The following is a 24122-nucleotide window of genomic DNA, read 5'->3' on the forward strand; positions in this document are numbered from 1 at the left end:
TAGTTGTCTGTTCTTTTTACCAATCGATTGGTCAACATTTTTAAATGTGTATTTTTCCCTATATAGACACAACCTATGTGTTAATAAAATCAACTATATGTAGGCTACTGTGCTTGTCTGATGCTTTAAGCCTGGTCCTCCATCTGCTGCTGGTCTTCGCAGATTCTGCCATTACGCTTCTGAAGTTGCTGGTAATTAACTGCACCAGGGGTCGGCAACTTTTTCCATTTGAAGTGCCAATTTATCTTACAATTTCTACCGATCTGAGTGCCAGTTATGATTTTCATATGCACATTTTCATGTAACAGTTTCATTTAATTTATAATAGTCTTCGTATCTCAATCATTATAATGTGGTTCTGCCTTTGGCAAATTCTATTGCCATTGCCAACTATATAAAAATAGCCTACACAAAGCCAACAAATATAAACATTGCAGCCTGCAGGTAGAAAATATCCTGATTAAAAATAAATATCCTATAAATCACATTGGCTACACATGGCCTGTCTGCAACGAACTTGAAACATTGAATCAACTATTAATTGGTCCGGCCTCAAGCTCTGCTCGCAAACTTACAACATTGTATCAACTATTAACTGGGCTCAGGCCTGAAGCTCACACTAGCAAACTTACAACATTGTATCAACTATTAACTGGGCTCAGGCCTGAAGCTCACACTAGCAAACTTACAACATTGTATCAACTATTAACTGGGCTCAGGCCTGAAGCTCACACTAGCAAACTTACAACATTGTATCAACTATTAACTGGGCTCAGGCCTGAAGCTCACACTAGCAAACTTACAACATTGTATCAAATATTCTGGGCCCTCAGTTTCCTGCTCCAGTGAGCTCCAGACAGACACAGCTGTAGGCTATTTGCACAAGGGATAAGAAGTAATCAGGTAGGCCTATTTTATGACGTTTCCCCCGGATTAGAGCATTACACCCCCCCCCCCCCTTTCACACCAAGTGATTATCAAAAGATTTTTCAAATAGGCTACTTTGAGGAACTATTGTCATTCTCAATGGATGTAAAAATAGACTTTTGTTTACTTGCTGTTTTAGGTGAAGAAAACATTTGTTTGAGAAGCGCCACAGTGGTGGTGAGTTAAGACAATCATAAATAATATCAGATCCCCATATGTATAGGCCTACATTTGCATGCAGGCCAGGTAGCCTAGGTCTACTTCCATGTATAATCAGGTGCGTGACCTTACTCAACATTGACAGGAGCGCTACAAATAAAAGACAATTAATAAATTGACAACTCTCTTAAATGGAATGAAATAAACCTAAACTTGTTCCTCACAAGTGTAGCCTAGGTTGTGTGGTCTGCAAACAGTGTTCACTCCGAAAATGAGAACGGTAAAAGACTGTAATGATAATATATTGAATACATTAACAGAAATTACCATAACCAATTAAGGGTAAATGTACTACTGGTGTGCCATCCCGTGGCCGCCGTAATGGATTAGTTCACTGAGACATGTATGAATCAGACAAGTGTCTCGTGTGCCATTTAAAGATATATATATACACTACAAAAGTATGTGGATGCCTGCTCGTCGAACATCTCATTCCAAAATCACAGGCATTAATATGGAGTTGTTCCCCCCTTTGCTGCTATAACAGCCTCCACTCTTCTGGGAAGGCTTTCCACTAGATGTTGGAACATTGCTACAGGGACTTGCTTCCATTCAGCCACGAGCATTAGTGAGGCCGGGCACTGATGTTGGGTGATTAGGCCTGGCTCGCAGTTGGCATTCCAATTCATCCCAAAGGTGTTTGATGGGATTGAGGTCTGTGCAGGCCAGTCAAGTTCTTACAAACCGATTTCGAGAAACCATTTCTGTATGAACTTCGCTTTGTGCACGGGGGCATTGTCATGTTGAAACAGGAAAGAGCCTTCCCCAAACTGTTGCCCAAAAGTTGGAAGCACACAATTGTCTAGAATGTCATTGTATGCTGTAGTGTTAAGATTTCCTTTGGCCTCATCGCAGTGCTAGCTGTGCCACTCCTGGTTTGAGTCCAGGCTCTGTCGCGACCGGGAGACCCAATGGGCGTCGCACAATTGGCCCAGCGTCGTCCAGGTTAGGGGAGGGTTTGGCCGGCAGGGATGTTCTTGTCCCATCGCACTCTAGTGACTCCTGTGGCAGACCGGGCGCAATGCACACTGACACGGTCGCCAGGTGTACGGTATTTCCTCCAACACATTGGTGCGACTGGCTTCTGTGTTAAGCGGGCATTGTGTCAAGAAGCAGTGCGGCTTGGCTGGGTTGGGTTTCGGAGGACGCACTGCTCTCAATCTTCGCCTCTCCCGAGGCCGTACGGGAGTTGCAGTGATGAGACAAGACTGTAACTACCAATTGGATACCACGAAATTGGGGAGAAAAGGTTTTTTTTTTTTTTTTTTTAAGATTTCCCTTCGCTGGAAGTAAGGAGCCTGAACCATGAAAAACAGCCCCAGACCATTATTTATCCTCCACCAAACTTTACAGTTGGCACTATGCATTCGGGAAGGTATCTTTTTTTTGGCATCCGCCAAACCCAGATACGTCTGTCGGACTGCCAGATGGTGAAGCGTGATTCATCACTCCAGAGAATGCATTTACACAGCCCCAGTGTCCAATGGCGGCGAGCTTTACACCACTCATAGGCTTGTGTGTGGCTGCTCGGCAATGGAAACCTATTTCATGAAGCTCCCGACAAACAGTTTTGTGCTGACGTTGCTTCCATAGGCAGTTTGGACCTCGGTAGTGAGTGTTGCAACCAAGGACACGCTTCAGCAGTCGGCGGTCCCGTTCTGTGAGCTTGTGTGGCCTACCACTTTGCGGCTGAGCCTTGTTACTCCTAGACATTTCCACTTACAGTTGACCGGGGCAGCTCAAGCAGGGCAGAAATTTGATGAACTGACTTGTTGGAAAGGCAGCATCCTATGGCGGTGCCACGTTGAAAGTCACTGAGCTCTTCAGTAAGGCCATTTTACTGCCAATGATCGTCTATGGAGATTGCATGGCTGTGTGCTCAATTTTATACACCTGTCAACAACGGATGTGGCTGAAATAGCCAAATCCACTAATTTGAAGGGGTGTCCACATACTTTTGTATATATAGTGTATTTGCTACTGCTCGATCCAAAAGAATTCAGCCGACTAAATGGGGTCAGCTCTAGAAATATCTAATTTACATAAGTATTCACAAACCTTTGATATGACAATCAAAACTGAGCTCAGGAGCATTCAATTTCCTTTGATCCTCCTTAATATGTCATAACAACTTGATTGGAGTCCACCTGTGGCCAATTCACTTGTTTGGACATGATTTAGAAAGGAACACACCTGTCTATATAAGGTCCCACAATTCACAGTGCATATCAGAGCAGAAACTATACCATGAAGTCCAAGGAACTGTCCGTAGATCTCTGAGATAGAATTGTGATGAGGCATATATATCTGGGGAAGGGTATCAAACAATTTCTACAGTGTTTAAAGTTTCCAAGAGCACAGTGGTCTCCATCATTGGGAAATTGAAAAAATATGGAACACCCATACTCATACAAACCAAATTGAGCAACCGGGCAAGAAGGACCTTGGTCAGTGAGGTGACCAAGAATCCAATGAACTACAGAGTTCCTTTGCTGAGATGGGAGAACCTGCCAGAAGGACAACAGTCTCTACAACACTCTGGGCTTAATGGGAGAGTGGCCAGACGGAATCCACTCCTGAGAAAAAGGCACATGATAGCACGCCGGGAGTTTGCAAAAAGGCACGTGAAAGACTCTGAAAGCATAAGGCAAACAATTCAGTGGTCGGATGAGACAAAAATGTAGCGCTATGTCTGAAGAAGGCACAGCTCATCACCCATCTAACACCATCCCTACCGTGAAGCATGGTGGTGGTAGCATCATGCTATGGGGATGATTTTCAGCAGCAGGGACTCAGAGACTGGTAAGGATAGAGGGAACAATGAATGGAACCAAATACAGGCAAATCCTTGATGAGAACAAACGATCTTAGACTGGGGTGAAGATTTACATTCCAACAGGACAATGACCCAAAGCATACAGACAAAGCAACCCTGGAATGGTTTCAGAACAAGAATGTGAAAGTCCTTGAGTGTCTCAGCCAAAGCCCTGACTTGAATCCCATCGAAAATATGTGGAAAGACTTGAAAATTGCGGTTTGCCACTGCTCCCCATCTAACTTAATATGGCTTTGCCTTGGTGACAGCTTTGCACACTCTTGGCATTCTCTCAACCAGCTTCACCTGGAATACTTTTCCAACAGTCTTGAAGGAGTTCCCACATATGCTGAGTACTTGTTGGCTGCTTTTCCAACTCATCCCAAACCATCTCAATTGGGTTGAGGCCGGGTGATTGTGGAGGCCAGGTCATCTGAAGCAGCACTCCATCACTCTCCTTCTTGGTCAAATAGCTCTTTGAGTCATTGTCCTGTTGAAAAACAAATGATAGTGTAACTAAGCGCGAACCAGATGAGATAGCGTATCGCTGCAGAATGATGTGGTAGCCATGCTGGTTAAGTGTGCCTTGAATTTTAAATAAATCAGACAGTGTCACCAGCAAAGCACCATCACACCTCCTACTCCATGCTTCATGATGGGAACCACACATGTGAAGATTATCCGTTTACCTACTCTGCGTCTCACAAAGACACGGCGGTTGGAACCAAAAATCTCAAATTTGGACTCATCAGACCAAAGGACAGATTCCCACCGGTCTAATGTCCATTGCTCGTGTTTCTTGGCCCAAGCGAGTCTCTTCTTCTTATTGGTATCCTTTAGTAGTGGTTTCTTTGAAGGCCTGATTCACGCAGTCTCCTCTGAACAGTTGATGTTGAGATGTGTCTGTTACTTGAACTCTATGAAGCATTTATTTGGGCATTAAGAAGGAAATAAATACCCCAAATTAACTTTTAACAAGGCACACCTGTTAATTGAAATGCATTCAAGGTGACTACCTCATGAAGCTGGTTGAGAGAATGCCAAGAGTGTGCAAAGCTGTCATCAAGGCAAATGGTGGCTACTTTGAAGAATCTGAAACATAAAATATATATATTTAGATTTGTTTAACCCTTTTTTGGCTACTACATGATTTCATGTGTGTTATTTCATAGTTTTGATGTCTTCACTATTATTCTACAATGTAGAAAATAGTAAAAATAAAGAAAAACCCTGGAATGAGTAACTTTTGACTGGTACTGTATGTTTTTACTTTGTTATTGTGGGGTATTGTGTGTAGGTGGGTGAGAGCACTTTAAAAAGAAAAAATAAATACATTTTGAATTCAGGCTGGAACACAACAAAATGTTGAATAAGTCAAGGGGTATGAATCCTTTCTGAAGGCACTGTATGTCTCTTGCTATCTGAATCTGTCTGTTATTCATCTGAATAACATATCACCAGAGAGGTGTTGTACTGCAGAGGTGTGTGTGTGTGTGTGTGTGTGTGTGTGTGTGTGTGTGTGTGTGTGTGTGTGTGTGTGTGTGTGTGTGTGTGTGTGTGTGTGTGTGTGTGTGTGTGTGTGTGTGTGTGTGTGTGTGTGTGTGTGTGTGTGTGTGTGAATCAGACCAATTTTTTGACCAGTGGATGCTCCCATCTCTCTACCCCCTCCAGACACGCTCTACAGTTTTGTGATCACAGAGACAGAAGAACTACCACCCACACAAACTAACGCCTGTAGCTAGTGCTCTTCACTTCAATTAGAGAGAAGATCTAATGGATATGTCTGTGTGAATCAACAAACATTAATGAATTGAGATAGATAAATAGAAAACAAACATGGCTATTTGTTAACATTGTGGATTTGTGTTCATAAAACCAACATTGATGTCCATTCATTTTATCCAGACCTTAGTGCATTTGTGGTGTCTCTAATTCAATATGTTGCTTTCACAATTGTTTAGTAAATTCATACTAAATAAAAAGAAATCCATAATTTAACAGTAAAACAATAGCCCACTTGTTTACAGCCCACTGTGTTAGTTCAGTAGAATATACAGTATTATCCATTCAAGGAACAAATCATGATTAAGAAGAGAGACAATTGAACTGTCTGTGTGTTTGGTTAATTTGGTCAGATTTGAGACAGGCTACTGATTGATTGCAGATGAATGAATTCCTCACTCTGCTCACAATAGGTATTCAGTGTTGCTGCCTGTCTCTTTGTGTTGTGTTTTCTGGGTGTCATTGGCTGGTTCTTTCTGTAACAGAGGAAGCTCATATTGTGCTTGGAAGTGTGTGAAAGGGGGCATGCCATGACTGCCAGTCAGGGGGAGAAGGAGCTAAATGCCCAGATCAACAGGACATTTTAGTGTGTGTGTGCGTGTGTGTGTGTGTGGTATGGGGGATGGTGATGGATGGGGGTTGAATAATGATGAGATGATGATAGGCCCGGGCCTCATCTGTACCCCTGTTTCCCATGGCCCCTGGGACGGGGTGGTACAACAATCTGGCACGGCCTCTCAGAGAACAGACCTGCGCTTGTCTAGGGAAGCCATGTTTGTAACATCTCAGTCGATGCTCAGCTGATGATAATGATGATATGCCGCTGTTTGATCCAGGGCATTGCTCTGTCACCTCCAACCACCCCATGAATACAAATTCAATGTACATCCTGTTTTCTTTTTCCTGCCGATACCCTTCACATCACCTGTTCACACGTAACCATTCACACCTTAGATATTCAATGACTTCATGAATAGCTTCATTTAGAGACCAGGTATATTCATTCTTTCATGCAATTCATGTGCCATAGTGTTCAATGCAATACCTCCTTGACCTTGACGGTTTAAAGCTCAAATATGCAACATTGAATGCTCTGCTTCTTCCTTAGAGGATTTTATTCCCTGAACAACTCAGCACTTGTAGCTTCTGCCTATTCTGATTACAGCATGGGTGTAGACTCGTGCAGTTGTGGATAATATTGTGGCCACTCCCCATCGACCGGTCTGTCCAATGAGGGTCCTTTCTGCAGGCTGCCATTTGCAGTTTCAATAGTACCATAGTGTTGCCTGGCAACCAGAACTGGCACATTTCGGGGTGGATCTATGTAGATGGCAGCAGCTGTAATTCACTTCAGAAGAGAGTGAGAGAGAGAGAGAACGTGAAGGTACAGAATTTGAGGGAGAAGAGAGTTTAATGTCAGAGAGGAGGAAAAGGGGGAGAGTAACGGGGTCAGACACAGGGAGGGAGTGATAGAGGTAGAGGAGTCACCATCTCTTGCGTTCATCGAGAAAGTTTGCTTCTGCGACCAAAGAGGAGGAGGAGAGGGAGGAGAAAAAAGAGGCCCATTGCTAAGCCTGATTGAGACAGTGTCTATCAGAGCAGAGAGACATGTGTGATGTATGAAGGATTAGTCCTCAGTGCTTCTGTACTCCCACAGACTCCAGTATCTTCTGGAGCGGTGGATCTATAGCCATGCCTCCCCACAGACTCCCAGCCTGACACGCGCTCTGGAGGGACGGGAACAGAGGACAGCCTGAGTGACCTGGATACGAGCTGAGCAGAGTTGATGCAGTCTACAGTGTACAAGTTATTTTAAGTAGATCCTGACTTCAACTTGGTCTGAGTTGATCAAAACAGATCCAAATAGATGTTGGTCTGGATACTGATCTAAGACTGGTTTAGATGCACCTGGTTCTCATCTGGTTTGGTGTTTGTTGAGACACACGTCCAGAACGGTTTTAACCTGGGGAGTTCCATAGAAGCGCTGTAGTGCTCCAGAGAAGTTTACCGGATCTGGATTCACACATTGAACACCTGGGCAATGTTCAATACCTGTGGTGCCATGATGTTTACTGGATCTGCTAACATGAACATACCACACCTGGCACCATGGACTAACCAGCGCTGTCTCCTTATCGTGGCCCCCTGTTGATCTTCTGGAGCAGAAGGAGCAGAAAAATGTGGAAATTTAAGGCATTCTGTATGGATTATTGGCATGTGTTGTGTCTACATCCTCACAATACGTTTCATAAGAGGTAAGTTGACTTTACACTAGATATTTTGCGATTTGTTCTGCAGGTTGATCATCTGATGATTTATCACTCCAGTGTTAATCTGCTAAATTGTAAGTATTCGCTCCTATGGCCTATTTATTGCCTACCTCCTCATGCCTTTTGCACACAATGTATATAGACTCTTTTTTTATACTGTGTTATTGACTTGTTTATTGTTTACTCCATGTGTAACTCTGTGTTGTTGTCTGTTCACACTGCTATGCTTTATCTTGGCCAGGTCGCAGTTGTAAATGAGAACTTGTTCTCAACTAGCCTACCTGGTTAAATAAAGGTGAAATAATTTTATTTTTTAAAGGATGAAACACTTGTAATTAAGTTGTGCCTGTGGCTCATGGATCTTTCTTCCTGCTCATATTTGAACACTCCAAATTTGAATTAAAAAAACCTCTGGAATTAATTGGTGTAGATGTATTATAGACAGAAACTAAGAAGAACACACAGAGCAGTGTTTAGGCATAGTGCTAACAGTAAGTGTGATTGTGTGAGACATAACTCTGGGGTGTGAGCTGGCTGGACAGCAATCGATTTTCCCTGAGAGAAACAAGACACTTGGTTGGGTCACTTGGTCTCTTGGTAATGCTTGTCTACTTAATGTTGTCTACTGTAATGGGATTGGAGCTGATAAGTGCTTAGGAAGTGAGAAGAGGAAGGGTGACTGGACTCTACATCCACTCATCCATCGTGGTGTTCACCTTTCACCTAGTGCAGGATCTATGCAGGGTTGAGTCTACTGCTCCCATCAGAGCAGGTAGTGAATCTGTGTTTATGAGCCTACGCGTTACAGGTAGTGAATCTGTCTTTATGAGCCTACGCGTTACAGGTAGTGAATCTGTGTTTATGAGCCTACACATTACAGGTAGTGAATCTGTGTTTATGAGCCTACACATTACAGGTAGTGAATCTGTGTTTATGAGCCTACACATTACAGGTAGTGAATCTGTGTTTATGAGCCTACGCGTTACAGGTAGTGAATCTGTCTTTATGAGCCTACACGTTACAGGTAGTGAATCTGTGTTTATGAGCCTACACGTTACAGGAAGTGAATCTGTCTTTATGAGCCTACACGCTACAGGTAGTGAATCTGTCTTTATGAGCCTACACGTTACAGGTAGTGAATCTGTCTTTATGAGCCTACACGTTACAGGTAGTGAATCTGTCTTTATGAGCCTACACGTTACAGGTAGTGAATCTGTCTTTATGAGCCTACGCGTTACAGGTAGTGAATCTGTCTTTATGAGCCTACGCGTTACAGGTAGTGAATCTGTCTTTATGAGCCTACACGTTACAGGTAGTGAATCTGTCTTTATGAGCCTACACGTTACAGGTAGTGAATCTGTCTTTATGAGCCTACACGTTACAGGTAGTGAATCTGTCTTTATGAGCCTACACGTTACAGGTAGTGAATCTGTCTTTATGAGCCTACACGTTACAGGTAGTGAATCTGTCTTTGTGAGCCTACACGTTACAGGTAGTGAATCTGTGTTTATGAGCCTACACGTTACAGGTAGTGAATCTGTGTTTATGAGCCTACACGTTACAGGTAGTGAATCTGTGTTTATGAGCCTACACGTTACAGGTAGTGAATCTGTCTTTATGAGCCTACACGTTACAGGTAGTGAATCTGTCTTTATGAGCCTACACGTTACAGGTAGTGAATCTGTCTTTATGAGCCTACACGTTACAGGTAGTGAATCTGTCTTTATGAGCCTACACGTTACAGGTAGTGAATCTGTCTTTATGAGCCTACGCGTTACAGGTAGTGAATCTGTCTTTATGAGCCTACGCGTTACAGGTAGTGAATCTGTCTTTATGAGCCTACGCGTTACAGGTAGTGAATCTGTCTTTATGAGCCTACGCGTTACAGGTAGTGAATCTGTCTTTATGAGCCTACACGTTACAGGTAGTGAATCTGTCTTTATGAGCCTACACGTTACAGGTAGTGAATCTGTCTTTATGAGCCTACGCGTTACAGGTAGTGAATCTGTCTTTATGAGCCTACGCGTTACAGGTAGTGAATCTGTCTTTATGAGCCTACACGTTACAGGTAGTGAATCTGTCTTTATGAGCCTACACGTTACAGGTAGTGAATCTGTCTTTATGAGCCTACACGTTACAGGTAGTGAATCTGTCTTTATGAGCCTACACGTTACAGGTAGTGAATCTGTCTTTATGAGCCTACACGTTACAGGTAGTGAATCTGTCTTTATGAGCCTACACGTTACAGGTAGTGAATCTGTCTTTATGAGCCTACACGTTACAGGTAGTGAATCTGTCTTTGTGAGCCTACACGTTACAGGTAGTGAATCTGTGTTTATGAGCCTACACGTTACAGGTAGTGAATCTGTGTTTATGAGCCTACACGTTACAGGTAGTGAATCTGTGTTTATGAGCCTACACGTTACAGGTAGTGAATCTGTCTTTATGAGCCTACACGTTACAGGTAGTGAATCTGTCTTTATGAGCCTACACGTTACAGGTAGTGAATCTGTCTTTATGAGCCTACACGTTACAGGTAGTGAATCTGTCTTTATGAGCCTACACGTTACAGGTAGTGAATCTGTCTTTATGAGCCTACGCGTTACAGGTAGTGAATCTGTCTTTATGAGCCTACGCGTTACAGGTAGTGAATCTGTCTTTATGAGCCTACGCGTTACAGGTAGTGAATCTGTCTTTATGAGCCTACGCGTTACAGGTAGTGAATCTGTCTTTATGAGCCTACACGTTACAGGTAGTGAATCTGTCTTTATGAGCCTACACGTTACAGGTAGTGAATCTGTCTTTATGAGCCTACACGTTACAGGTAGTGAATCTGTCTTTATGAGCCTACACGTTACAGGTAGCGAATCTGTCTTTATGAGCCTACACGTTACAGGTAGCGAATCTGTCTTTATGAGCCTACACGTTACAGGTAGCGAATCTGTCTTTATGAGCCTACACGTTACAGGTAGTGAATCTGTCTTTATGAGCCTACACGTTACAGGTAGTGAATCTGTCTTTATGAGCCTACACGCTACAGGTAGTGAATCTGTCTTTATGAGCCTACACGTTACAGGTAGTGAATCTGTCTTTATGAGCCTACACGTTACAGGTAGTGAATCTGTCTTTATGAGCCTACTCGTTACAGGGAAGGGATTTATTCATGTTGCCGTGCAGTCTCCTTGGAGTGTTAGCTATAAGATTAGATTTAATGATGGATGATTGTATCACAGGTCAGTGTTATCAGCTTAGTGGCAGAAACATGGAGTGGGTAATAATCTTCAAATGGCTTTAAGTAAGTGCAGGGCAGGTCATCTTACTGAATCTAGTCAGAGGGTTTCCTCTCAGCGTTTGATATACAGCACTGTACATACAGTAGGTAGTTTACGCGATAGGAAGGTGGAGCCGTGCACACTTCTTATGAAGCATACTCCAATTCATCCTCCCCTATCCCCTCTACAGGGACTATAAAATACTCCTCATGTCTCTGACGGCCTGTCACGAGCGGATAGCGGACGTTCTATATTCTAGTACAGCTGCTGTGATTCCACTATGCTGTTGAGAATACGAATGTTTAGCTGACTCCCACAGAATAGACATTATCTACACTGAAGGAGAACAACCAAGGGCGGAATGAACACACCTATGGGATTGTGTTGGTTTATGCTTTCCTGATCCCACTTCATGCAGGAAACGCAGAGATGTGTTGTAAGAGGCCCACACTAATATCATGCATTTTGAGGTATACTGCATTTTGAAGCTTCAAGAGCAATTAGAAAGGGTTTTATGTTCTACATAACCATAAAGCATCTGTACTTGCTGGTGATAATCGAAACTATAATAATCAATTTATTAACTTATCTAATAACTCTCACCTTCTGCAACTTCCCCACTGTTAAAGTAACATTTCATATTGATATACATCACAGGCGTAGCCTACATGTGGAGTTTTGCTCATGCATAACCCATATAGTTGGTTTGATGTTGCCGACCGCATCAGGCCTGAGTTTGATGTCTAAATTAGAACTGAGCTGCGTTTGGAGACATGGTAGACTGATCCAGAGTCTGTGGAACCCTCAGAAGCACCTGTCACACTGTCACATCTATCCTAATGTATTCTCACACACACACACATGCACATACACACTGTGGTCATTAGTATTCATAGGATGAGGACATTTCCATAATTCATTGCATAGCAGTTATTTTACCCTGAAAACAGTGCCTCCTGTCACTTTGTATTGCTGGGAATTCTCATCAGCTGTAGGTACAGTCGTCAGACTGGATGGATGGGTGTTGAGTCAGTCAAGTTTCTTCTGGTATTGACACATGCTAAACATTGTGTTGACATTTGCTAAACATTGTGTTGACATTTGCTAAACATTGCTAATTGGAATACTGAATAGCAATTCTTCTTATTCCTCTTCCTTGTATTTCCTCTTAGTTTAATATCTCAGTCCATTATGGTGCAATGGGAGACATTCTATGTGCTGCTTCATTATCTTCCATCCATGACAGAGCTTGAAAGAGCTGAATACAGACACTACAGAGAATGTGGAAGGGACATCTTGAAATGGGAAAGTGAAAAGAATAGGTGATGAGAGAGGAATAGAGAAATGAAGAGGGTATACCGATACAGAAAGGCAGGGGGACTGTACAGTAGCTCTTATACCCTTTGGGATTGCATTAGAGATATGGAGGGAGGGAGAGGAGGGGCCTCTAAATTCATACTAAGAAAGACCTTTCTCTCTTCCTATTTTTCCTCATTGTTTATTTGCAAACATTCAGTGCTGGACCCTGAAAAACTATATTAATAGAGATGCTTCCACCTCTCTCTCTCTCTCTCTCTCTCTCTCTCTCGCTCTCCTCTCTCTGTCTCGTGTGTGTGTGTGCGTGTGCGTGTGTGTGACACTGTAGTCTCTTCCATTATGAAAACCTGTTATTTATGCCTGATCAAAAATACGTCATTATGTTCCTGATTCCTCAGTCACTGGAATAGTGTAGTCATTATGAGTTGTGACTGGAAACAGCAGCAGAGAGTTTACAGTAACATGGTCAGATTCTTTTCCAAGACTTTAGCTAAGTTGTTGAAGCAAGGCCGGTGTAGTAACTGAAAACAGCCTCTCCCAGCTGCTGAACTGGGGCTAACCCTCCCCCTGCTTGGCCTTCCTATTGAGAGCTCTGTCATTTTTGGACATGGGCCCAGGTACTAGGCACACGCGTACACACACACACACACAACACACAGCACAGCAGAGGCACCACCAGTGGGGATCATAGGCAGTCCCAGCCAGATGGGTTAGGGTGCGTTGTAAGGAAACAAAAATAAGGGTTGTCCTCAAGAAAGCAAGAAGAGAGGGAGGGGTGGTGTAGTAGTGAACAGTATGGGTGTAGAGAGGGAGGAGTGGTGTAGTAGTGAACAGTATGGGTGGAGAGGGAGGAGTGGTGTAGTAGTGAACAGGTTGGGTGTAGAGAGGGAGGGGTGGTGTAGTAGTGAACAGTATGGGTGAAGAGAGGGAGGAGTGGTGTAGTAGTGAACAGTATGGGTGGAGAGGGAGGAGTGGTGTAGTAGTGAACAGTATGGGTGGAGAGGGAGGAGTGGTGTAGTAGTGAACAGTATGGGTGGAGAGAGGGAGGAGTGGTGTAGTAGTGAACAGTATAGGTGGAGAGAGGGAGGGGTGGTGTCGTAGTGAACAGTATGGGTGGAGAGAGGGAGGAGTGGTGTAGTAGTGAACAGTGTGGGTGGAGAGGGAGGAGTGGTGTAGTAGTGAACAGTATGGGTGAAGAGAGGGAGGAGTGGTGTAGTAGTGAACAGTATGGGTGGAGAGAGGGAGGGGTGGTGTAGTAGTGAACAGTATGGGTGGAGAGAGGGGGGAGTGGTGTAGTAGTGAACAGTATGGGTGGAGAGAGGGAGGAGTGGTGTAGTAGTGAACAGTATGGGTGGAGAGAGGGAGGAGTGGTGTAGTAGTGAACAGTATGGGTGGAGAGAGGGAGGGGTGGTGTCGTAGTGAACAGTATGGGTGGAGAGAGGGAGGGGTGGTGTCGTAGTGAACAGTATGGGTGGAGAGAGGGGGGAGTGGTGTAGTAGTGAACAGTATGGGTGGAGAGAGGGAGGAGTGGTGTAGTAGTGAACAGTATGGGTGGAGAGAGGGAGGAGTGGTGTAGTAGTGAACAGTATGGGTGGAGAGAGGGAGGAGTGGTGTAGTAGTGAACAGTATGGGTGTAGAGAGGGAGGAGTGGTGTAGTAGTGAACAGTATGGGTGTAGAGAGGGAGGAGTGGTGTAGTAGTGAACAGTATGGGTGGAGAGGGAGGGGTGGTGTAGTAGTGAACAGTATGGGTGGAGATGGAGGAGTGGTGTAGTAGTGAACAGTATGGGTGGAGAGGGAGGAGTGGTGTCGTAGTGAACAGTATGGGTGTAGAGAGGGGGGAGTGGTGTAGTAGTGAACAGTATGGGTGGAGAGGGAGGAGTGGTGTAGTAGTGAACAGTATGGGTGTAGAGAGGGAGGAGTGGTGTAGTAGTGAACAGTATGGGTGGAGAGGAATGAGTGGTGTAGTAGTGAACAGTATGGGTGGAGATGGAGGAGTGGTGTCGTAGTGAACAGTATGGGTGGAGAGGGAGGAGTGGTGTAGTAGTGAACAGTATGGGTGGAGAGGGAGGGGTGGTGTAGTAGTGAACAGTATGGGTGTAGAGAGGGAGGAGTGGTGTAGTAGTGAACAGTATGGGTGGAGAGGAATGAGTGGTGTAGTAGTGAACAGTATGGGTGGAGAGAGGAATGAGTGGTGTAGTAGTGAACAGTATGGGTGGAGAGGGAGGAGTGGTGTAGTAGTGAACAGTATGGGTGGAGAGAGGGAGGAGTGGTGTAGTAGTGAACAGTATGGGTGGAGAGAGGGAGGAGTGGTGTAGTAGTGAACAGTATGGGTGGAGAGAGGGAGGAGTGGTGTAGTAGTGAACAGTATGGGTGGAGAAAGGGAGGAGTGGTGTAGTAGTGAACAGTATGGGTGGAGAGAGGGAGGAGTGGTGTCGTAGTGAACAGTATGGGTGGAGAGAGGGAGGAGTGGTGTAGTAGTGAACAGTATGGGTGGAGAGGGAGGGGTGGTGTCGCAGTGAACAGTATGGGTGGAGAGAGGGAGGGGTGGTGTCGTAGTGAACAGTATGGGTGGAGAGGGAGGGGTGGTGTAGTAGTGAACAGTATGGGTGGAGATGGAGGAGTGGTGTAGTAGTGAACAGTATGGGTGGAGAGGGAGGAGTGGTGTCGTAGTGAACAGTATGGGTGTAGAGAGGGGGGAGTGGTGTAGTAGTGAACAGTATGGGTGGAGAGGGAGGAGTGGTGTAGTAGTGAACAGTATGGGTGTAGAGAGGGAGGAGTGGTGTAGTAGTGAACAGTATGGGTGGAGAGGAATGAGTGGTGTAGTAGTGAACAGTATGGGTGGAGATGGAGGAGTGGTGTAGTAGTGAACAGTATGGGTGGAGAGGGAGGAGTGGTGTCGTAGTGAACAGTATGGGTGTAGAGAGGGGGGAGTGGTGTAGTAGTGAACAGTATGGGTGGAGAGAGGGAGGAGTGGTGTAGTAGTGAACAGTATGGGTGGAGAGAGGGAGGAGTGGTGTAGTAGTGAACAGTATGGGTGGAGAGAGGGAGGAGTGGTGTAGTAGTGAACAGTATGGGTGGAGAGAGGGAGGAGTGGTGTAGTAGTGAACAGTATGGGTGGAGAGAGGGAGGAGTGGTGTAGTAGTGAACAGTATGGGTGGAGAGAGGGAGGAGTGGTGTAGTAGTGAACAGTATGGGTGGAGAGAGGGAGGAGTGGTGTAGTAGTGAACAGTATGGGTGGAGAGGGAGGAGTGGTGTAGTAGTGAACAGTATGGGTGTAGAGAGGGAGGAGTGGTGTAGTAGTGAACAGTATGGGTGGAGAGGGAGGAGTGGTGTAGTAGTGAACAGTATGGGTGGAGATGGAGGAGTGGTGTCGTAGTGAACAGTATGGGTGGAGAGGGAGGAGTGGTGTAGTAGTGAACAGTATGGGTGGAGAGGGAAGGGTGGTGTAGTAGTGAACAGTATGGGTGTAGAGAGGGAGGAGTGGTGTAGTAGTGAACAGTATGGGTGGAGAGGAATGAGTGGTGTAGTAGTGAACAGTATGGGTGGAGAGAGGAATGAGTGGTGTAGTAGTGAACAGTATGGGTGGAGAGGGAGGAGTGGTGTAGTAGTGAACAGTATGGGTGGAGAGAGGGAGGAGTGGTGTAGTAGTGAACAGTATGGGTGGAGAGAGGGAGGAGTGGTGTAGTAGTGAACAGTATGGGTGGAGAGGGAGAAGTGGTGTAGTAGTGAACAGTATGGGTGGAGAGGGAGGAGTGGTGTAGTAGTGAACAGTATGGGTGGAGAGGGAGGAGTGGTGTAGTAGTGAACAGTATGGGTGGAGAGGGAGGAGTGGTGTAGTAGTGAACAGTATGGGTGTAGAGAGGGAGGAGTGGTGTAGTAGTGAACAGTATGGGTGGAGAACCTTTGTTACGAGGAGCCTAGACATACTGAACTGAGCCTTTACCTTTCTTGGTCATCAGGATAACTTGCTAGTCTAGCATCTTTCTGAGTGTGGACGCAGGCAGGATAAACTGGGACAGGGAACTTCTGAACGGCACAGCTGAGAACACTGGAGCTGGAGGAAAATTTTTTCAGTGTTTTTCTTTGGACAGTGAAGGATGTGGGCTGTCATTTGTGCTCTAGAACAGGGTGTCTCTCCACTGGCTGCTATAGGAGGAATTGCCACAGTTTGGTGCATTTGGGACATTTTGAAACTTCCTTCCTGCGTGTGCCATGCTGCACATGTTTTCCCTGCGTGTCTGGTGTCTGCAGTGAGGTCACTGCCGCGTGGATTGTGATGTGGAAGTACTGCATTTCAAGCCGAACAATAAGGTAGGAGATCATCTGACATGACTGTTCCCAGACAGCAAGAAGCCCCAGAGTCTGCTCCTCATGTCTCATCTATTTCAATAGGAAATGCCTAGAAAATATTTTACCAGTTTATAAAAGATTTAAAAACACTATAAAAGTAGTTTCCTGGAGACATGTTAGATGTTTAACACTCTGGAAACATATCATCATCTTCGTCATCAGTGTTAGGCTAAATCCACACATACGGTAGGAGCGGCAGTGATGCAAAGTTTCCTAGATTTTACAGTACACACCCAACACAATAATTTGGAAAATTAAGATATATAAAAGCTTTGAGGCAATGCTCAGGTCAGTCCTCTGGAGTACAATGGAATACAGAGGACATTTTCTTAAAAGATGCAAATCTCTTCCTGAATGAACCCATATGTTCCCAGAACAAAGTGTTAGATAAACATTATCTGTGTCAAAATGAAACAATTTTCTATGTTATTTTTAAAAGGCTGGTCTTGTGTGATTGGCTTGTTCGGTTTACTTCTGCCCTTCTATGCACCTTTCTGTGTTTTGCTGAGTCATATCCAGTTTCTGAACCCTGTTGGGCTGACTTAAAGAAACGGTTATCTCTCTCTCACAAGGCATGTACTGACCCAGGAGAACATTCCTGTCCCGTCAGAACACACTGTGCCTCTGAAACACATTCCTTTTGACCTGCTGTCTCATTGTTTTCTCAACATGTACGTTTCTCCAACTTCCTCTGACTTAGAGGTGTCTCTTCAGATAACATCTCGGAGACAGTCAAGCTTTCACATGTGTTTCGTTCATGTGAAGTTTGTCTCTGGCGGGAACAGAAGGTTGTTTTGCAAGAATGGCCAGCTAGACTGTCTGATTTGATTCTGGTCAGTGTTAAAGTGAGGATTTTGAGGGAGTTGTTCAATACATTGGTCTTTATGACAGCGAAAGAGGTTATAATGACACAGTAGAAGACTGGCAACCTGATCTGACCATAGTTCCATGGCAGCGAGTGGAGCAAAGCACAGCAACCATTATTTATTTACTGTCTGTGTGTGTGTCTGGTCCCCTGAACGCTTCTGCACCTCGTCTCCAATCCAGGGGGAACAACAGGGATCCTGCTAACCTCACTGTTGGGTATCATCTGAATAGTAAAGGAAACTAGAGGCTTCTGGATTCACACACTTCCTCAATCTCTGTGTCTATCAATGTGTCCATGCCAATGTCTGTATCTTCCACTGTATCGACAATGTGGTGGAATATGCTGAAACTGGGGTTGTTGTGAGGCGAACGGTGACGCAACCCTGCCTCATAATCGGCAGCTGACTCCAGGAAGAACAAACAGACCAGCCCAGCCCCATGGGAAGTAGGCTACAGTACAGCATGTGGACCTGGTCTGAAGCTGTTCTGACTTAATCTGGACACCTTGACAAACAGCAGTGTCTTGACCTACATCAGGACCGAGAGAGGAGAGACATAGAGCGTTGGCTGCCTGTGTTGGTACACACTTTATGACGAGAGATCTTTTCTGGGCAGAGAGGAGACCGATGTGTGTAATGGAAAAGCTGCAACCAGCCAGTTGGACGTGTAGTTCCACTGTGGTGAGTTAAAGTTGTGGTATGGAACAGCTTATACACGCAGTTGTTGCCATTTGAAGTGTGTCTGTTTTCCAGCTAACACTATTGAACAATTTTAAATGCTTTGTTTGGATTGATCATTTTGATAGTAGTGCCTCCTTCCAATATAAGTTCAAAACACACACACACACACACACACACACACACACACACACGCACTCACACATACACACACACACACACACGCACACGCACTCACACATACAAATGTATACACACACACACACACACACACGCACTCACACATACAAATGTATACACACACACGCACTCACACATACACATGTATACACACACACACACACGCACTCACACATACACACACACACACACACACACACACACACACACGCACACGCACTCACACATACAAATTTATACACACACACACACACACACACACACACACGCACTCACACATACACACACACACACACACACACACACACACACACACACACACACACACACACACGCACACGCACTCACACATACAAATGTATACACACACACACACACACACACACGCACTCACACATACAAATGTATACACACACACGCACTCACACATACACATGTATACACACACACACACACGCACTCACACATACACACACACACACACACACACGCACTCACACATACAAATGTATACACACACACACGCACTCACACATACAAATGTATACGCACACACACACGCACTCACACATACAAATGTATACGCACACACACACGCACTCACACATACACATGTATACACACACACACACACACACGCATACAAATGTATACACACACACACATGCACACACGCACAACCAATTGCGTCAGGCCCGAATTCACAACTTTACAGTTGATTCAGCATGTTTCCTCACACCTGTGTTCATGATTGATTTTTGCACCCAAGTGAGCGTATCCAATCGAGAATTATACAGTATTCGTCTGTATCCTTCGCGTGACTACTGTAACTCCCTCTACTGTTGAGTATTATAGCATTATAGAACTCCGGTTGTATTTTCTTTGGTGGGATGTTGATAACACAGACCTAGGGGATTATTCCAGTAGAATTGACCTCAGTATTTTCCACCAACAGCATCTTAAGCTCTCTGTGTGTACACTTCTTCAGATCTATTGAATGTTGGATTGAAAGTGTCCACTTCTGAATAATTTAAACTTGTGTTACTCCCAGAGGGGAGACTGCACCGTGAACTCTGAATACATCAAGCCCTTTCTGTGATTGCTCAACGTGACATCTTAGAGTGATCAGTGTGTACTGCAGTTGGACATGTATTGTGATCCAGTTTTGAGGTTATTCTGTGACACAGGAAGCATATGTGAAATACAGACAGATGAAACATTAAGGCCTACCTTCCTCTCTAACAATGTTGCAAATAATGACCTTGAATTAACTGACATACACAAGACATTCCAACTCCTTTTGAAAGAGTTCCAAGGTCTAAGACCAAGGATAATATAACAGTAATATACCACCTTCCATTACCGTGTTGTTTGTGAGACCAAGTTAGACATTAGTGGTTGATGTACTTAATGTTGTAATATCTATTCATTTCAGAGTTATGCCGCATTTCTGCTACTGAACATTTACACTTCAACCTGCAGCTTTGAAATGCAAATGAGTCTGTTGGCAGTCTGGTTTATTACTTGTGAAGCTCATAGCGGCAGGTAGCCTACCGCAGTGTTTCCCAACTCCAGTCCTCCAGGACCCCCAACAGCACACATTTTAGTTGTAGTCCCGGACAAGCACACCTGATTTAACTTGTCAACTAATCATCAAGCCCTCATTGAGTTGAATCAAGTGAGTTTGTCTGGGGCTACAACAAAAATGTGTGCTGTTGGGGGTCCTGGAGGAGTGGAATTGAGAAACACTGCACTAGCGGTTAAGAGCGTTGGGCCAGTAACCGAAAGGTTGCTGATTCGAATCCCCGAGCCGACTAGGTGAACATTCTGTCGATGTGTCCTTGAGCAAGGCACTTAAGTCGCTGTGGATAAGTGTCTGCTAAATGACTAAATGTACATGTTAATGACGTACAGACTCCTGAGTCCTGATACATGTATAGGGTTTAGATCATCTGGTAGGTACACTACATTGTGTTTTTGCTATGGCAGTGAAGCTACTCTCTTTCACACGATCCCAGTTCTTTCACTTTCTGTTGCAGCACTGTATTCTAGTGTTTGTGAGCAGAATACACTGAAATGCAGAGTCCCTTGACTCTGGTATATACTTCCATTTTATATGATCAGTGTGTATGGGCTATGTAGCTGTGACTGCTTTTGTCCCAAACCCTCTTACTTTTGATGACATTCCTTTGCATCTCATTTCTTTGGGTGCCTGAGGGGAGCGTGCTGCACTAACTTATGTAATGGTGAGAGAGGAGTGAAGGGGTGGGGTGGGGACGAGAGGAGAAGAGGAGTGATGAGCTCATGTTGCTGCACTGCAGCTCTCATATACACACACACTCTGCACCATATGGTTTATATTCCACACACACACACACACACACACACACACACACACACACACACACACACACACACACACACACACACACACACACACTCTTTCTGCACCGTATGGTTTATATTCCACACAGACACACACACACACACACACACACACACTCTTTCTGCACTGTATGGTTTATATTCCACACACACACACTCTCTCTGCACCGTGTGGTTTATATTCCACACACACACACACTCTCTCTGCACCGTGTGGTTTATATTCGACACACACACACACACACACACACACACACACACACTCTCTCTGCACCGTATGGTTTATATTCCACACACACACACACACACACACACACTCTCTCTCTGCACCGTATGGTTTATATTCCACACACACACACACACACACTCTCTCTGCACCGTATGGTTTATATTCCACACACACACACACACACACACACACACACACACACACACACACACACACACTCTCTCTGCACCGTATGGTTTATATTCCACACAGACACACACACACACACACACACACACACACACACACACACACACACACACACACACACACACACACACACACACACACACTCTCTCTGCACCGTATGGTTTATATTCCACACACACACACACACACTCTCTCTGCAACGTATGGTTTATATTCCAAACACACACACACACACTCTCTGCACCGTATGGTTTATATTCCACACACACACACAGAGAGACGTAGGGAAGAGAGAGAGAGAAATAAAGTGAGAGAAATACTGTACAATATCTTGACAAGCCCCGGAGTTCTTTCAGTTCTGTGTCTATATGAGAGACTGTACAGGAGTCTACGTGGTAAATACATAACCCATGGCCTTAGTTTAAAGCTGAAACATTACTAATTTATTGGCCAAGATTCTTCCGAGCAGGCAGATGATTGATCCTGTGCTGATAAATGTACAGGCCTTTCAGTGTTGGAAGTCCAGCTCTCAGAATGGAATGGATCGCATTATTACAACACATTCATAGATTTAGTCAATTCCATTGGGGGGGGTGGAGGACTACTAGCTGTCGTAAGCGAACGAGTGATGCTCGTTTGGAGCGATACTGGCTGTATCCAAGGTTCAGCCAATCGTTCACATAACAGAATGCAGCGCAGCACGTGACTGAAGAGAAAAGAGACAACCAACTTGCTAGTTACAGCATCAGCGCACGCTCTGGAAAGACAGCGGAGAGAGGAAAGGCAGCTTGCCAGTTACAGCAACGCGTCCCCTGAACGATAACGAATAGATAACATTAGGTGGAAGCCTGACCACGGGGGTTAAGGGTGAGAAGGTGATAAAGCGTATTTCATGAGCTGTAACCGAAAAACAACTGGCATTTGGAAAGTTTGAGGTGAGGGAGAAAGTGTGGTGGAACAAGAATTGTTAGCATTGTTAAGAATCGTGCCAGCTGGATCTAATTTTCCGTTAGCTAGCCAGAGAAATGTTGAGCCACATTAACCAATTTATCTGATCAAATGATTGAGTTTATGAAAATTAGCTCAAGTTATAACGCGTTAGTTGCTTACTGGACCCTGGCAATCTGTGTAAAATGTTAACTAGCTAACGAACTAACCACTATCTGTTAACTGTTTTCCCTCTACAGTATGTGGTTAATTTTTAGAGTGAGAGAATTATGTGAAAATGAGGCATTGCTTGTTAAACAGTTAAGTGGAGCTGGGTCTGGGTCTGGGTCTGGCTTAAACTGGATGCCACTATAGAGGTGAAGGGAACACCACACACTTTACCTCTTTCTCACTTTTTTAATACAGTGGATAAAAAGGGGTATGCCAGGTGTATTCTCTGCCTGAAAGAGATCAGTTATGCCAACAAAGGGTATCATGCTCTGCTGGCACATTGTAGAACAGATGTCCACAGGCAGAAAGTGTACAATGTAATAATGTGCAGTGTAGCCCAAAGATATTGCTTTTGTTGTCTTGAACTTGACAGTAACACTTGTGTGTGAGTGTTGGGGGGGATTATAAAATGCTTTACTCAGTGAACGCTATTTTTGCACACATGTAGCCTTGTACGCTTGATCGATGTCTACTACAGTGACCACTATAATACAGCAAACATAGAATGCCGTTTGTTTCATTCTATTTCTACTTTAAGATGTTTTTTACACAAGTGCAATATTTAGATGTGTGTTTGGTCACAAGCGTTCTATAATAAAGGCTGTCATGGCTAACTGCAATATTTGTTCTCAAAAGTGTCATTTGCAGTAAAGTCTAGGCAACAAATCACATTGGATTGCTTTCTTTATATTTTTTTAGCTGTGAGTTAGGTTCACATAAACCACTTTTTATTTTACACACAGAGACTCATCATGTAGATCATATTCGTTGTTGTTTAATTAGTTAAAACCTGCATTTCCCCCTCGCAGTTTTTTTTTTTGCATGTTTCAGTGCAACAAAAAAAAAGTGTCACCTTTTTGGGCCCTCAGCAGTTTGCATCTCTGCCAATTGATGTAGCATACTGGAATACTTCGTCAAACTACACAAGTAATGTTATTTAGTATTTTGGACATCCACCCTCCCACACTGCTGAGTACAAGCAGTTGACTAGCATGGTTTCATGTAGGCCTATGGTCTACTTGGATGGTTTCCCACATCTTTAAATTAGTACCTGCCTCTGTGAGAAATTATAATGTTGCGTCTGTTATGTGTAAATAATCATTAAAGTGTACTGTTTATCCTTCTAGGGCATTCAGTCCTCTGACAATTACAAAGTAGTTATTCTGTCAGCCTTTTCTGTTACTGTGACAACCATGTGCAGTTCCATCAGTGTTTGGTGGTAACATCCCCAGAGACACGCTCACTCTCTCCTAGCATGTCTTCCTTCTGTCCTCACTGCGGAAGGGCTTTTCTCAATTATGACAGTTCATCACAATTTCAACAAGGCACTCTCGATACAGCCAGGCTTCTTGTTTTTTTATTGAAACATTTTTTTATGTGAACATTCAGAGTGTTTTCGCAATGGTGCTTTTCCAAATGTCTACTGTGTAGTTATCTTCTCTCAAGAACAGAGCATTCCAGAGAGAACTGCTGTGTTATGGACC

General features: G+C 44.3%; 1 protein-coding gene across 4 annotated transcripts in view; it reads left to right on the forward strand.

Moving 5' to 3' along the window:
- The window catches only part of LOC129860989 (IQ motif and SEC7 domain-containing protein 1-like), a 261820-nt gene that overhangs the window by 164475 nt on the left and 73223 nt on the right, over nucleotides 1–24122 (forward strand). Inside the window, exon 1 of one of the 4 annotated variants that reach the window (XM_055931981.1) lies at nucleotides 6837–7998. The exons of the other annotated variants lie outside the window; for them this stretch is intronic. Coding sequence (XP_055787956.1) covers nucleotides 7922–7998 — 77 coding nt within the window. The 5' untranslated portion in view covers nucleotides 6837–7921. Of the gene's footprint in view, nucleotides 1–6836; nucleotides 7999–24122 lie in introns of those variants that run through there. 4 annotated transcript variants of the gene reach the window in all.

Source organism: Salvelinus fontinalis, chromosome 8, assembly GCF_029448725.1.
Source record: "Salvelinus fontinalis isolate EN_2023a chromosome 8, ASM2944872v1, whole genome shotgun sequence".
In the NCBI taxonomy this organism is placed as follows: Eukaryota; Metazoa; Chordata; class Actinopteri; order Salmoniformes; family Salmonidae; genus Salvelinus; species Salvelinus fontinalis.